The 17,820-nt window shown below is 32.9% G+C and overlaps 1 protein-coding gene across 2 annotated transcripts in view; it reads left to right on the top strand.

Annotated features, from left to right (window-relative positions):
- The window catches only part of LOC110027377 (histone-lysine N-methyltransferase setd3), a 29,377-nt gene extending 15,971 nt beyond the window's left edge, over positions 1 to 13,406 (top strand). For both annotated transcript variants that reach the window (XM_020728776.1, XM_020728775.1), the window contains exons 2-5: positions 1,513 to 1,679; positions 1,758 to 2,057; positions 8,330 to 8,593; positions 12,923 to 13,406. In XM_020728776.1, the coding sequence (XP_020584435.1) occupies positions 1,513 to 1,679; positions 1,758 to 2,057; positions 8,330 to 8,593; positions 12,923 to 13,291 (1,100 nt within the window). In that variant the 3' untranslated portion in view covers positions 13,292 to 13,406. The remainder of the gene's footprint in view (positions 1 to 1,512; positions 1,680 to 1,757; positions 2,058 to 8,329; positions 8,594 to 12,922) is intronic.
- Positions 13,407 to 17,820: the final 4,414 nt, after the last annotated feature.

The raw sequence follows: 17,820 nt of genomic DNA, 5'->3' as shown, positions 1-17,820 counted from the left end.
CAGATACTGTTTGGCTTTTTGATTAGGAAGGGTTTGCATATGCAATTTAAGTTGTCATTTGCGACATTGATTGAGAGTGTTATGCGATTAAACATGATGTTGCAATGGGCGCATGTGTGGGCTAGCAGCATTTGTTTAGGAAGGCAAATTTTACTGGTTGTTGATGTAATATGATTGTATGAATATGTACGATTGTTAGTGAATTTTTTATGCGAAAGATAGAAAATAGAGGCATTAACAATTAACTGGATATGTGGGCAAAATAGGTTCACAAAAAAGGTTGTCAATGATTTTGTTAGGTTCCGGGGATGAGGATTTGCGGAATTGTGGTCTAATGAGTAGTGCGAGTGAGCTTTAAGAGGGCTGCAAGTTGAAATGAGTAGGTTTTACATACATTGCTATGCATGAAGGGAGATTGTAGTATATGCAACAATGTAATCGGAGCAGTGAGTTGATCTTTTTTGTAAAATCTGAGTTGGAGCCCAATGAAATGCAAATTTTGGTTGATTGAGGTTTTCCGATTTTCTAAAATTATTAAAATTATTAATTGATGAAAGGTGGAGTTGTATGAAAAGCAAATATTGGTTGATTGAGGTTTCTGGTTTTCTAAAATTATTAATCAATGAAAGTGGGGCATCTAAAGCAAAATGGACAGAAAGATGATGTAGGGAAGTAGCTTGCCAGATGAGTCAAAAGAGATTGAGCTACTGCTTGCAACTGGTTTACAAGCCAAAGATGATTGTGCGTGGAATTGAAATGATGGGAGGTGAATAACACTGAGATTAAAACCTCGACATCAAGCCAAGCGACAGTCAATCGAGGAGCCCTAAACTCCATTGTTTTTTTTTTTATCATCATCATTGAAATGGTAAAATTATCCTTAGGGAAATATAAAAACTATTAAAGTAGTCCTAAATAACAATTGTCATTTATGTAACTAATAATCTACTTAAATACAAGCAAGGGACATTCACAGGGTATGTTAAATGACATTAAAACATAGGCTCATGACGGGTCTCGGTGAACTACAGTGCATCAATTTGTTTTGGACTTCTATTGAGAAAAAAAGGTGGGCGTTCCATTTAAAATGGGGCTAAGGAGGACTAGGAAGGATAAGGGTGGATATTAAAGTTTATTATTATTATTAGTATTATGCTGAGATTCAGCTGAATTAAAATCGAAAACCATACAAAGATCCAGTAACTTGTGAAAACCAACATGGGCTGCGTTTATTGAATCACTCAATAGTGTACCCTTGTTGGGAATACCAATCTTTCTAGGTCATCATTTTTTCATTTCTAATCACAGGGATGTATGCCAAGGATTTTAATAGGAAAAAAACTTCTTAAGGATGATATGTTAAAACATAAAATGAAGTATTTTGAATTTCATATCTTGGATCTAACATCATCAAGTTTTCATGGTTCTTTATGGCTATAACTTTTTCCATTCAAATTTGGATGTTCTGAGTTTTTCTTAGGGAGTAAATACCCTGTGGGGAGCCTGTGACAGAGGAACTCTGGATAATGCGACTGGGGCTGAGGTTGCTTCAAGAAAGAGCTAAAATTGGTTCATTTTGGTGGCCGTACATCAGCAATCTCCCAGAAACTTTTAGTGTACCCATATTCTTTTCGAGGGAGGATATTAAGAACCTTCAATATGCCCCGCTTGTGTATCAGGTTTGTTTAGTATATTCTTTTGGTGTGATTAGCATTGTTGAAATCAGTAGTGTAAATTCAAGCCAACTTCTGCTCCAGGTGAATAAAAGATGCTCTTTTTTGCTTGATTTTGAGAAAGAAATCAAGACGTTACTGGAAACTTTGGAACCAAAACATCATCCTTTTGGTGGCCAGGATCCGAATGCATCTTCCCTTGGTTGGGCTATGTCAGCAGTTTCTTCTCGTGCATTTCGTCTGCATGGCGAAGTTCTCTCGGGCGGCCAAAAGACGGATATTCACATGCTGCTTCCTCTCATTGATATGTGTAACCATAGCTTTCAACCAAATGCTAAAATTGTTCAAGAACAAGAGAAAGGAAGCTCAAAAATGTTTGTAAAGGTAACATGCATGAGCATTGATTGTTTTATCATTTTGATGCTTCAATTAATTCAATAATTCTGTTTAATGTGGTATAAAATTTTTGATAATTTTATTAGTTAAAGTTCTTGTTTGTTTACGCATCTTAGGGTCATGTTTCATATTCTTTTACTTGTATGTTCAAGTCTGAATCCCTAGTCAAACGCCAATACATTACACCCTTCCTCTACTCTCTTTCTATCTACCTTTGACTTTTTAACCAGTCCTTTTGTTTTCTCCACATAAAAATGATTGCGCCTATTTAATTTCTGCATGATATCTCCCTCTCTCATTAAGTATTGCTTTATTTTTGTATTTATTGATGAAGTATCAGAGAATTCATTTGAAGCTATATCTTTTCAGCATTGTCAATGAGTTTGAATCAATTTCAACCCTAGATAAAAACAGCGTTTAGATGCTATGTGAAAAATATGTGAAAGTACCTTTTGGGAGTGATTTGAGTTAATACGATATACTCGCAAAGTCATAACAAAGATTCACTCACCATAAGAAATATTATTTTTATATTTAGGCTAAAAAAGGCCTACATATATGTGAGAGATAGAGAAGATTTAATCGGCTGTAGAGAAACTGTAAAGGTTTAACAAGAAAATGTGGCATAATCGATTAATCTTTTCTAAATTCAAGTGCACAGAGTCTCGTTAGACAAGACAAGGCCTAAATTTCCCAAGAGAAAACATATTGTAACTCGTTATAGATAAATAAACAAGGGAGACAACAACTGCATGAAATTCTCCACTTGAAACCTCCTCAAAAGGATACTTTTTTCATGTCTATAAAATTGTTACAATATTTTGGCACAATTGTGCTTTCAACGCTTCAAGCTTGTGAGGAGGGGAATTTCAAGGTCAAGACCATCGATTGGAGTGAAGTCGTAATGATGTGACCATAATGAAATATATTATGACAAAATGATTGCTTCATGGCCATGGTCATAGACAATCCATTATTTTCTTTCCCAATCTTCTAATTCAATTATATTCTTTGCTTTGTTCTTTTTTATTTATAATTTTAATTATATTCCATCTTAAACCCAACTATAGGTCACCTAATATGTCGTTCGGTTTACTGTCTTAAACCCAACTATAGGTCACTAATATGTCGTTCGGTTTACTGAAAAAAAAAAAATAATGTAATTGAAATATAATATATTTGAAATATTTAAGAGTTGTTTATTTAGGTATAAAATAAATGCATGAAATACTTTTTTGTGTATTTGATTTGAAGTAAAATGAAATCAATGTAAAACCTAGTGGTAGAGGCAGTGGACATCAATTGGCGATGGGCAGTGGTCGACAACATGCTGCGGGCGACAACCCATGACAATAGTTTGTGTGTATTTGAAGATCGATCGAATCGATCGATTTCCAAGTTCACCAACATTTTACTATCTATTTTTTTCATCCAACTAAATGCCAAAACTTTGAAATTTCCCACATTACATTTTTAAGCAAATGAACCCCTACGTGCAATTCACACTCACCAAAGCCCATGAACACATCAAACCAATGCTCTCATATTTTTAGAAATTTTTAAAGAGATTTTAAATTTAAATATGTTTAAAATTTGAGAGAGAGCTATCTTATTTATCAAATTATATAATGAATCCTTAAAACTAATTTGATAAAAAATAAAAATGTACTTTATATTTATCTAAAATATATTCGTATCTTAGTTGTGTAATAGAATCAAAATTCTATATCTCTCCATTTACTTTATAATATGGTAATATATTTCTGATTTTTAGTGTCTTCTCTATGAACTAAACTCTTCAAGTTTACAAGCCTTAAGGGGTTGATTGCACACAGTCTTGATAAAGCCCAAATGACACCCAGAAGTTGTGATAGATCTTAAAGCATATTTTTTGAGCATCAAAGTAGATCTATTGATATCAAAAGTAATCATTCTATTGAATTTTCATACCCTGAGTGGCGCCCTTTTGGGTTCCTAAAAGTTGTTTAGAAAGTGGGTTTAGCAGGGTGGCGGTTGTGGAATAACAAGGCAATGATGATATGAAATGTTTGAATGGGAATGAAAAGCGTTAAATGGCTGTTCGGGCTGAAAACAATGAAGAGAACCACCAAACACCGAGTTCGGTAAGGCACTGTTGTCTAGTGGTTTCCACCACATGTTATTGAACAAATTATAGACACATAATTCGTATAAGAAAGACGATAAAATATTCTACAAAACAAAAACTAATAGAATAAAGTCTCTAAACGCACACAATAATAGCTTATGTCTTTTCCTACTTGGTTTCATCTAAGATATTTATACCAATTCCTAAATTAAAACATAACTAGAAGTCAAACATAGCAAGCAAGAGTCCACATGATCCGTGATGATAAACAAAGTTACAAAATTTTTGCTAAAGATACTCTCGGGATAGGTGCACTCCGTTCAATTCCGCAATCACGGGTCTTGGGATCTTGCTTCCGCATCACGCTAAGAATGCAATTTTGCATTTTGCCATCTGTTTGCGTTCCACTTCCCCATCCACATCTTTAGGCACCTCCCCTATCCACATCTGACATCAGCATTTGCATCCGCGGTTGCCTCTTGTATTCATCTCCTTATTTTATCCCGTGTTATTCTTCTCAGGTAGGAGGGATTTTACCTTTTTAATTGCGTAATCTCTCTTTTTAACTTGAACTACATAGTGATGTTATTTTTTTCCCTTACACTGGAATAGGAGCTTCAAAATTTTTCATCATAGAAAACACTCTTTTTTAACTTAATTGCGGCTAACATTATTCTTTTGTCAAGTGGAACATCATTATACTAAAAACTTATTCCACTGTTTGGAGCCACTCAATGAACTCTTTTGAATCCACGTGACTGTCAAAATATGGTAAATTCACCTTTACACCAAAATCACTTTATCTCCTCCTATACTCAATACCGAATCAATAAAACATCGACTCTTCATCACTTGAAGTTTTTTGATGAAAAAGCTTTTGCTTCATCCGGGTGTTCTATGTTATTGTTGTGAGTGACTTCCCTCTGTTTCCATTTTTCACAATTGAAGGATTTATGTTTCCATATCTTCCATAGTGAGTACTTAAACAACATTTTAAGGATTTCTCTTTGACAACATAGCATCTCGTTATTTCAACCAAAATTTTTGCTAAAAAAATGGTGGTTTAGGGTTAGGGATAGATGAATGATCAATGTAGGGATAACTTTTTATTGAAAATATTAGTTTATGTCTTTTGGAATTTTGATTTGGGTTCAATAAAGATAAATCCCTAAAAATTTAAGATTTGTTGGGCTCTCATACCAAATAACACTGTTTTAAGAATCTTAGATAGTGTTTGGGTAGTGGATTTAGCGGGGGCCTGGTTGTGAATTAACAAGGGGATGACAATATGGAAGGTCAGTGGCGTTTGGAGGATAAGGGGCGTTCGACGATTGTCTGAGCTGAAAATCTTGATATAAATCATGAAAGACAAGACGCGATTGTCGAGGGGGTCCACCACCTATTTATGAGCAAGCTACAATATACAAATCACAAAAGGAAAATGATACGACATTCCATAGAGCATAAAATCAAAGAATAAAGTTTTCAATCAGTAAAACAATAGCTAAAGTCTTCCCCAACCAGGTTCCACCTAAGGCATTTATGCTAATACATAAATTTTGACCTAATTAGAAGTCAAATATAGTAATTAAAAGTCTATAATACCCATGATAATAAACAAACTTAAGAAATTTCTGTTGAAGTTGCTTTAGGGACAGGATTTTGTCATGTACGATTTCGCAATCGCGGGAATTTGGATCTCGCTCCAGCATTACGCCCAGAACGGGATTCCACATTTTATTGCCTGCGCCTGCGTCCGTGTCCCACATCCACATCCATAACCACCTCCCTCGTTTGCATCCCGTGTTAACATCCGCATCCGCAGCTGCCTCTAATTTCTTTGTCCCCACATAATTTTAAATAAATTCTAAATCTAAGCATGTTTAAAATTTGAGTTAGAGCTATCCTAATTAAAAAAAAAATTATATAATAGAATCTTAAAACTAATTTTATTGAAAAATAAAAGTGTACTTTATATTTATCTTAAAAATTAACAATTTGAATTTTAATTATATCTCAGTTAAGTTAAAGAATCAAAATCCTAAAATCTCCATTTGCTTTATAGTATGGTAATATATTTTTGATTTTTTTCTGTCTCCTCTATGAACTAAACTCCTCAAGTTTGCCTAGCCTTAAAGGGCTGATCACAACACAATCTCAATAAGCCCAAATGACACCTAAGAGTTTTGATGGATCTTGAACATATATTTTGCTCATGTGGATCTATTGATATGAAGAATGAACATTTTATTGAATTTTCATACCCTGAATGTGGTTGTCTCATCATTTCGAATGCTACAATTATATTAGTTAGTAATCATACAAATCGTGCCATGTGAATTTGATCCAATCGGCCATCTTCAACTGTTTCCTCTTTGATCAATGCTCTTATTTGTTTTAGAACTTGATCTACAGCTAAAATCTTAACCTTCTTTGTTTCCTCAAATTACACTGCTCCTACATTGAAGAAGCTTCCACAAAGTTACGTCGTACAATGCATTAAGTCCAAAAACTCTGTTTCTTCTCATGAAAATCAACATACAGTTGTAAACTTTAAGAACTTCAACATCTATAGGAACTTGTTTCCTATTTCACTTGAAGCACTAAAAGATATAAGAAATTTTTTAAATTTTGGCATGCACCCGACTCATGCCAATGTTTCGGCTACCCATCAGTATCGTTAACTTCACAATACTGGAACTAAATGTCTTCACTCATAATTTTTTCAATGCAGTTATAGCCATCAACACGGGACTTGTAAGTGAAAACAATTTCTTATTAGGATTCATATTTTTTAAATAAATTTGATATGTAGACCAAATCATGAAGGGGATAATAAATTTGGCAGTTTACTTTAAATAAGCAATGTTGTGCATCATCCATTTCAAGAAAAGAAGCTAGATGTGTATTTATGAAAGCCCTGATAAGAGCCCAAGAAAGTGTGTATGCAAAAGCCCAATCAAGGAATAAATAAATAATTTTTGAGTTATGTCATTTAAATTATAAATTTGAGTTTTAATTTTTATCGTTTCGTTAAAAATATTTTTTAATAAAAAATTTCCAATTTTTTCTTTAATTTCTCAAATATCAATTGACATCTAATATGTACTTAAAATTTTACATTTATATATTTTCTACAGTGCTAACTCAACTTAAAAAAGAAAAAAAGATCCATTGTTTTTTTTTTTCAGTTTATATCATGGTTCACTTAATTTTTCGCTTCTAATCTTTTTCTTATTCAACAGTTTCTTAAAATTGCATTTCTTTCTTTTTAATATCTTAACATTAACCGGGTAAATCAGCGGTCAATAGGAGACTTTATAATTGTTTTCAGAATGGTTACTCAATTTTACAACAAATTATCAGGCATTTGTAATCCACCAAATAATGCTATTTACTGATTTCTAGCATTTCTCTCAACTCTGCAGTTGCCAATTTTTTCTGTCGTTGTTTACTTTTGCCAAACCCTTTACATGATAATCACTGTTTCCAAAACTACAGCAATTTAGCCTGCATGGTTTGCTGGTTATATGTTTCCCCTGCATCTTGGTATATTGGGTTTTCGTTTTCTTTTTTTCCATATTAGAAATTGTAAATGGGTTTACTTATGGTAGTTGTAACTTGCAATTGGTAAAAATCTGTTTTGATGAATGTCAACAAGATTATTAACAATATCTTCTCTGTGAATATCTTCAATGTTCAGGATGGCATAAGTATAATTAACTTAATCTTCATAATTTTTGCTTGTCATAGTGGCAATGACTATTATTATGGACATTTATGTATTTGGTGCAACATTTAGTAATAGGCATAACACATTAAAAAACGGGCTAAAATTTTTTGTTACATGCAAGCTTGCAATATGTTTTTTGACAGCAAATTGCTGCATTCTCAAGAACTCGCCATGCTGCTTCTCTTTTAAACTCGATTTATCTTTAATGATTTTTTGTCAGGGAGCTGAACATATAGTAAAAATAATAGTCTAATGAGTGTTTGATTTGCTGCATATTTACTGAAAATCTGTTTATCTGCTTCATTGGAACAATACTCAAACAGACTGACATAAATTATATCATAATTAATGATTTGTAACATGAAGTTTACTTAATGTAATTGAATTGGAGCCTCTCTCATTTTATTTCTTTACTAACAGGTTGTGGCAGAAACACACATAGATCAAGATTCCCCTATATTGTTAAATTATGGTTATCTGAGTAATGATCTTTTCCTTCTTGACTATGGCTTTGTGATTCCATCAAACCCATTTGATCATGTTGAGCTGAAGTATGATGGAACTCTCCTTGAAGCTGCTGCTATGGCTGCAGGACTTTCTTCCCCCAGGTTCTCTTCACCAGCCCAATGGCAACAGGAAATCTTATGCCAGTTGAAGTTACTTGGTGATGGTGCCATTACTAAGGTTTTTCTTCACATTTTTAAGCTCGTTTCTTTTCTGTGGGTTACGATAAACATTATTATGATTTGACTTGCATTTGTTCTTTTCCTCTTTTATTATTATTGTCCAACGTTCATTTGTTTCACATGAATTTGCAATTTATTACAAAGAATGATTATAAATATTATGAGTTTTTTTATTAATTATAGAACAACAACAACAAGAAGCCTTTATCTCACTAAGTGGGGTCGGCTACATGAATCATTTTTAACCATTGTGTCCTATTCAGTGTCATATTTTCATTTAATTCTTATGGATTAAGATCATTTTTTATACAATATGCCCAAGTTTTTTAGGTCTACCTCAACCTTTTTTAATATCAGTCGAATCTAAACATCTACTCTTAACCAGATCATTAGATGGTCGACGCTTAATGTGAGCGAACCATCTAAGACTAATCTCTCTAATCTTGTCCATCACTGTATCTACACCAACCCTACCACGAATATATTCATTTTGCATTTTGTCTCTAAATGTCAAGCCACTCATCCACTTAAGCATTCTCATCTCAGAAACACTTAACTTTGTTTTATGCTTCTCTTTTAAAGGCCAACATTCTGCGCCATAGAGCATTGCAGGTCTCACCACCATCTTATAAAATTTCCTTTTTCTTTAAGCAATACTTTTCTATCCCACAATAGGCCCATTGCATTTCTCCACTTCAACCTACCAACTTGGATTCTACTAATAGCATCCCCATCTATATCACCATTACTTTGAATAGTAGACCCTAGATATCTAAAATGTTCACACCTTTTAATGATTTGATCACATATAGTTACAACTTTGCCACTAGAGCTACTACTACTAAAATTACATTTCATGTATTCAGTTTTAGTTCTATTCAAACGAAGGCCTTTAAACTCCAATGTAAACCTCCAAAATTCAAGCTTTTTCTGAACTTTTTCTCTAATCTCATCCACAAGAAGGACATCATCAACGAAAAGCGTACACCAAGGTACATCCTCCTGTAAATATCAGTAAAAGTATCCATAACTAAAGTAAAAAGATACGGGCTTAAAGCAGATCATTGATGTAATCCAACTGAAATAGAAAAATACTTGATCAATCATTCTTCTTTTTGAACACAAATAACAACTCTAGTATACATATCTTTAATGACATGAATATAAGTCATATCAACACATCACATATCAACACCTTTCTTCTCTAGAACTTTCCAAAGGACTTCTTTCGGAACTTTATCATAAGCTTTTTTTAAATCAATAAAAATCATATGTTGATCCTCCCTATTCTCTCTGTACTTCTCCATCAAACCTCTCAATAAATGTATAGCTTCCATAATAGACCCGCACGATATAAATCTAAATTGATTATGAAATATCTTTATATCTCGTCTTAACCTATGTTCAATACCCTCTCTCCATAATTTTAAATTATGACACATCAACTTAATTCATCTACAAGTTTCACTCTTGTACATCCCTTTTATTCTTAAAAATGGGGAACAAAATACTCTTCCTCCACTCAGGCATCTTTTTAGTTTTTTAAAATAATATTAAGAATTTTAGTAAGTCAAGAAACTCTCAAAACTCCTAAAATTTCCACACTTCAATTAGTATCTCACCAGATTCTACTGATTTTCCACCATTTGTCTTTTTTAAAGCCTCCTCAACTTTTCTTTACTAGTGCGATGGTAGAAATAAAATATTTTTGATTATTATTAACAATATTAAGATCACTTTAGTCGATTGTATTTTTAGAATCTTCATTGAAAAGATTATCAGAATAGCTCACCCACATATGTTAAATATATTCTGTTAAGAAAAGTACTTTTTTATTTTCATCTTTAATTCAATTTACTTGAGTTAACTCTTTACTTTTTTTTTTCACTTTGTTTGTCTAATTTATAAATATATATTTCACTATCTTTAGTATCTAATCTACTATAAAAATTACTAAAACAAAATTTTTAGCATCACAAATTGCTCTCTTAAACTTCTTACGGGTCATCTTATCGTTTTTTCCAATTCGCTAAGTTTTTACATTTAAATCAATTTTTATAATTCAGCTTCTTAAATTTTATCTTTTTTTCCACCTTATTATTCCACCACCAACTATTTTTATTTATGTATATTTTTCATTTTGATTCTCCAAGTACTTCTTTTGCCATTTGTTTAATAGTATTTGTTACTTTTTCTCACATAGAATTTGCTTATTCATGAGCACCCCAAATCTCATTATCTTGAAATTTACTCATAAAAATAATTTTATTTGTCTTTTATGTACTTCATCTAATTCTATGATAATTATTTCTAGTATTTGTTTTGTTACAACTATTAACCTTAAAATCTAATACTAATAATTGATGTTGAGTACTTAAATTTTCAATTAGAATGATTTTATAATCTTTACATTCTCGACGATCTCTTTTTCTCATAAATCATTCTCGACGATCTCTTTTTCTCATAAGAAAATAATCAATTTATGTTTTATTAGATTTATTCTTATAAGTCATAATATGCTCATCTCTTTTCTTGAATAAATTATTAGCAATAACAAAATCATATGCTAAAGCGAAATTATCACTCCAAAATCGTAGCCACTATAAATATTTCTAAAATCTTCTATCACTACTAACATGTCCATTTGAATCTTCTCCAATAAAAATTCTTTCTTCAAGAGATATCATTTTTATTAATCCTTCTAGGCCATTCCGAAATTTTCTTTAGAACCTATATCTAAACCTACTTGGTGAGCATAAGCATTTATAACATTAAAATTCTTAGTATTAACAACAATCTTAAGGACTATAATTCCGTCTCCAATTCTATTAATTTTTACAACATTATCTTTCAAATTCTTATCTATAATTACACCTACACCATTTCTTGGGCAATTTCTATCGGAATGCCAAAGTTTACCTAAAATTTCTATCGGAATCTCCATAGTCTTTTCTCCAACCCATTTAGTTTCTTGAATACATAAGATATTTATTTACCTATGAATTATAATATCAACTAATTCCATTAATTTACCTATGAGAGTACCTATATTCTAGGAACTTATTCTAATATTTGTTTCAAGGACTAATTTCTTTACCTGCATCCGTCGGTAACGTGTAAACCCTTTCTAATTTGACACTACACCGGGGCGACGATGTAGCGGCCCTTGCATACTTTTCACTGTATTCAGATCATACCTTGCATCTTTTCCAGGGATGCCCACACCCTAACATTTACACGAAGATTTAAAAGATTCGTGTCATGATTTTTCGACAAATTTTATGCCTCCGGGGCTTAAGACCAGGCAATGGTAGTGTTCTAATGAAAAAAATAACACTGTATCTACAATCTAGTAACAGGAAATTATATCAAATGTTTTTGAATAAGATCTCTTTCTAAAAATAGCGTCAAGTGTATCTTGTGGGCTTTATTCTTTTGGTTTTTTTCTAACGTGCTTATTCTTCTTAGAAATTAATCCTGCATCTCCTACACTCTTGCCTATCTTCAACATGCAGACAATTTCATGTTGAAAGATGAATGCGGCAAAACTAATCAGATGAAGAGATCATTTATGGCTTGTTTGCGAGATACAAAAAAATTTAGATGTTGAGCAATGCATGCAGCTCAAATAATGAAGAGGTTATATTTCAGGCTAGTGTGCTTTGTGCATTCATGAGAATTAAATATTTGAACCTTGGCTAATTTGTTTTTGTGGAACTGCATTATGCTACCCATAAAGGCATTTATTGCTTTCATGGAAAACTTTCACATTTGCAGAAAATTCTTGCATATTTTTTAAAAATAAATTTGTAGCTGAAGTCAGCATGAGCTACAGAGTTGCATTTTAATTTAAAAATTGTTTTTTGAGTTTCAGTTTTTCCGCAACATTTTCAATGTGCAACAAATTGGCCTTGTAGATGGCTTCTTTTTGTCCTTTGACTAGTCTGTAAACAACTTGAGTTGAGGCTATTGCCACTCAGTTCAGGCTGGCTTATTTGCTTATTTTCTATCCGTTTCCAATCTGTATGCCTGAACTTCTCGCTCGCTCGCTCATGTGTGCATGCTCAGTCCACACTCATTCAATCTTGCACTCATGATAGAAACGTGCAATTTCTTTGGCACCTACCAGGCTAATTAGTATGGCATATCTTTCTAACCGCAAAGTGTCCAGAATTACATTCCTGTTTCTTATATTTTTATCTATTTTTACAAAATTGATTCAATGTTTTAGAACTTAGAACTAAACTCCATTGAACTTGTCAATTTTTACCCATCACTTGAAATTGCTTTGTATGATCAACATCCAACCCTACCTTTCTCTGTTCAGGTGAACTTAGGAGGCTCAGGAGTGGTAGATGGCTGTTTGCTCGCCGCATTAAGAGTACTTATCGCAAACAACGAAGAAAGAGTTCAAAATTTCGACCTTGACACTCTAGTGACACTCTCTGACGAAGCCCCATTAGGCATCTCGATCGAAACTGCTGCCCTCCGCATTATCATAGCTCTGTGTGTTGTTGCTCTGGAACACTTCTCCACAAAGATAATGCAGGATGAATCCATTTTAAAAGGAAACCTTTCCCCTTCAATGCAATTGGCAGTACAGTTTAGGATGCAGAAGAAGCTGATGATCATCGACGTTATGCGGAATCTTTCTCGCAGAATTAAGAGGCTATCAAAGAAAAATTCTTCTGCCTGATGTTAGCTTTGTTTCATTAATGTAATGAGCTGCTCTCTTCTTTATAAGGTGAGTTGTTTTTATCATTTTACAATACCTTTTTCTACTTGGAAGTATTTTTAATCTGGTTTTGGAATTTGCTTTTTTTTTTAATTTAGTTTTCTAGGAGCTTTTACCTGATTACATTTTGGTGGCTCATTGGGATGAATTTGAAAATGAGTAAAATGCCAAAAATAGCCCCCTTACTACTTACATGAGGTCTTTTTAGTCCCAGAGTCTATAAAGTGTCAAATTAGTTCCCAAACTCTTTAAATTAAGGCTGAAATAGTCATTCGTCGTCTTTATTTGGGGATTAAATTGACACTTCTTAGACCCAGGGACTAAAAATGACCTTGCAAAGAGTCCAAGGATTATTTTTGCACTTTCATCATTTGAATGCTATTTCCTTGCAGCTTGAGATCTTATATAAAAACACAAATAAATCCTCATAGTTGCATCAAAAGCATCAAACATAACCAATATCAATGAAGTAGGAGGGATTCGGAGGAAGCACGCTTCTAAATCCTACTACTAATTATATACAAAATACCCAAAAATTCAAAATAAAAATCAAGCACTAGGAGTTCTCTCTTCCCATGAAAGATCCAGGCCTGTTTCACCTCCCTACCCTTATAGCTCGGATCGCGTCCCTTGACTGACCTATTGGAAGATCCAGGCCCAGGCCCGTTTCAGTTCCCTACCGGTATAGCTCGGATTGTGTCCCTCGTCTGACCTAACGGCGACTGTCTAACCCGTTTCTTGAGCTCTCCGAGCATGGGCTTCATCTCAAGCATCTGAGATAGAAACCAATGCCTCCTATTCTCATCTTCTTCCTTGATCCTTCTCACCTGGATATGAACCAGAGCATTTGCTCCCTTCCCCTGAACTCCATATTCTGCTTCCATTGAGATTCTAAAAACCAGTTTTTTCTGTATTTTTTTCTCTGCTTCTTTGCCCTTTGGCCACTTAACTTTGCATTTATAGCAGAAAGAAGAAATGGGTTCTCGTGTGAAGGTGTTGGGAGGCAGGTGGGTGGGTAGGTTTGTAAATGTATAGTTGTTGATCTGTTGCAGGGTGCTTTTCTGAGCCGTTGGGAGATTGATTCGAGATGTTAAACTAACTTTTAAATTTTAGTAATCCATAATGCTTCCTGAAGTGGATGCGTGCTGCTATAGAAGTCCTATCCTTTTTGGTCGTTACAACTACTACTACTAACAGATTTTCAGAATTCTATATATGTAAAAAAGAAATTTATTTAGGAGGGGAAGGGGTGCTTTGTCAACATAGGCTTATCTCTCTTTTTGTATGTATATATGCATACACCGAATCTGATCTAGGAATATCAAATTCTATCTGATTATACAAATGCTACGCATGCAATTGCCTTTGTTATACATGTTTCTAGATAATTGATTGGAAGCTTTGCATACGTACCACTTAGTTTCCATGTATTTACATTTTTCACCTAAACATTAAGTTTTGCATACATGCCACCTTACTATGCATGAAAAGATATATTTCATTTTTTTTTTCAAGTTAAAATGGTGGTATTTTAGATGTGATATGAGATATGAGTTGTATAAATGAACCCTAAACGAAAGACGCAGCCGAACCCGAGAAGTTTCGAGAGGCGAGAAATTTCCAGAGGCAAATGGAGATTAGGGAGGTCGGGTAGGGGTTTTTTAGATTATATGATATATAATATATTATAATTATATAAATTATATTATATTATTATATAAATATACAATATTTAATAAGTAATATTAATATATTATTAATAATAATTTGTTATATATTATAATAGAATTTAATTTTATAACATATGCTAATTTTTTTAAAAAAATAATTAATTATGGTTTATAATATTTAATATTATGAATATTTGTTATGTATTTATTAATTAATTATTTATTTATTTATTTTCGAGCCAATTCTAGCTGAACACGAGCGAACAAATTGTTATTCGTGTTCGTCTCGTTTACATTTTGAGCTTAAAAATTTGTTCATGTTCGGCTCGTTAGGCTTAACGAACGAGCCGAACACGAGCTGCTTAACGAGTCGAACACGAGCTGTTCACGAACAACGAGCCAAATTGACAGCCCTAATTGGGTGATATTAATGTAAATGCCCCTAGAAGTTCCGTATGTGCAATGGCAAGTCATTATTGGCCGTCCTACTGCATGAGAGCATGATGACAACGGATGATGTTGACACCCGATGGCACGTGTCGCACAAAGCATGGCAGCACAAATTACTGCATCATATTTCTCCTTTTGTAGTTGGGGTTTAGGGTAACAAAAAAAATGCCTGCAGAATAAGATGAATAAAATATAAAAATATTTAAATGCTAAAAAAATAAAACATTTTTAATTGGAATCGTTCTAAGATGCGTGATGTTGTGTTTGTGGTTTTTTTTAAAGTTATAAAAATGTCAAAATAAGAAATATGTAAATTTGAAGTGAATTTGAAGCAGATATGAATTTGAAGAATTATATGGTTTTTGCCAAATGGAGGATCTACCAAGGAAAGAGGGTTGCTTGTTCATCATTGATAAACATTGATGATTGTCGAAGATGGTTGCTGATTTATTGTTTTCTATCCATGTTGTTGATGTTTGTAACTGCTCACCTGCTATCACCTTCTAGTAGTAATAAACATCAACATTCGTAGTAATTTGACCGATCATTGATGATCATTGTTCAACTTTTTTTTTGCTATCACAACAAAATAGTTAGCAATATAGACTTTGTAATTCTGCGTTTTCAGTTGAGAAGAAGAACGGAATATTATAATAGTTACCTTAAATAATGGACTTTTATTGTGCTAGGATCTTTAATTTTTCTCTTTTTAATTAAAAAATTCGGTGAATCGTATGAGCTATGCAAAATTATAAGCAACTATTATATTTAAAAAAATACACACTTTAATACTGTAAATATTTTAGGGCGTCACAATTTGATAACATTTGTGTGAAGAATAAGGGTGTCAAATCGGATTAACGAGCCGAGTTTAAGTCTAGCCTAAAACAAAAGAATATCAGGTCCTCCAAACGACAAGCCAACTACCTTTCTCTCGTGGGATTTGAATTTTAATTTATTTTAATGAATTAATTTTGAAAGGATTTTTGTCTTGTGTGTTAAATTTAGAAAAAGTATTCTCTTAAAAGACTTGGTGGTCAACTCCTGTACCCTCCTTTGATAAGGAGTGTATTATCTTATGTATTTTTTCTTCTAACATTTCTCCCTCTCCACTTCAATTCCATTAATGAAGCCTCTTAGTTTAGCCTCAAACCGACCAAAATATTAAACAAGCCAGAAATTCTAACCCATACCCAACCTACCTTCATCCCGACTGAATTGAATCCGATCCACATAGCTCGTTTAATATATGCATAATAGCTTGGATCAAAATCACTTTAATTTTGAGTCAAGTTTGGGTCAACCTGAATCCAACTCAAATATTAAATGTGTTGGAATTTTTTTGCTCTAACATGACCTAAAAATTAATCCTATCAACTCAAATCCGACCAAAATAAAAATAATCAGGTAAGCTTGACCTAAATTTTTGAGTCAAGTTCGCGTCTAGTTGGTATGGTTGATAATTTTTTACTTCCCTAGTGAAGAAAATCTACCATCATAGGTTTTACAAACACACTTTCAATGCCTAACAATCATAATACCCATGAAAACAAAGCCTCCTTTTGTAATACTCAACACTATGTGAACCAATCTTCCAATGGAGAACATCTACAACTTCTTTCTTTCTTTACTGATTGTTATAGCTCGTGTATTAAAGTTATCCTTAAAAGGGAAGTGCTTATAGAAAAATGAGTATTAGAACGAGAGCATTCATCTCTTATTGAGGCCACTCGACAAATAATGCTATTATAGCACATTAAAATTTGTTTCTCTCATGTTAAACTACTCAACATAGCTATTAATTTAAGGATATCCATATAGATTTCCTTTCTCGCCTTTTTTTCAATTCCTCTTTTCACCTTTAAAAATGACATTGATATTGTTTGTTCTACAATCATTGTATATTGAAATATTGACATCTATTATGATGTTCTTTGGGAGAAATTATTATACCTAATTCATAATATATAGAGAATCACCTTTCACCAAATTGTTAGAATTCTTTATTATTACTTATAATATCATTAGGCATCTGATTATTATGGACTTCAACTTGCCCATTGAAACTCCTTATAAAATACGACTTTTAATCCTTATTAGCATATCAACCATTTCACAAATATTATGCAAATTCAATAGATCTCTAACATGTTACTATGCCATGTTTCCCCTATCAACTTGAAAGGTCAGATCACACTTAGTTCTACTCTCTCTAAAGTAGGACTGTCCATACATTTATCAAATTAGCTTAGTTCATCATAAACCAAAGAAATAATAAAGACTCCTCCAACCTCTTTGAAATTCACTAAAATGAGGCAATCCCATAAGAAAAATACTTTTCAATTTTTTTATAGAATTTCCAAATCTTAG

Source organism: Phalaenopsis equestris, unplaced genomic scaffold (assembly GCF_001263595.1).
Source record: "Phalaenopsis equestris unplaced genomic scaffold, ASM126359v1 Scaffold000428, whole genome shotgun sequence".
Taxonomy (NCBI): domain Eukaryota; kingdom Viridiplantae; phylum Streptophyta; class Magnoliopsida; order Asparagales; family Orchidaceae; genus Phalaenopsis; species Phalaenopsis equestris.
Note: the sequence above shows the minus strand (reverse complement) of the source record. Positions and strands in the feature narration are given on the sequence as shown.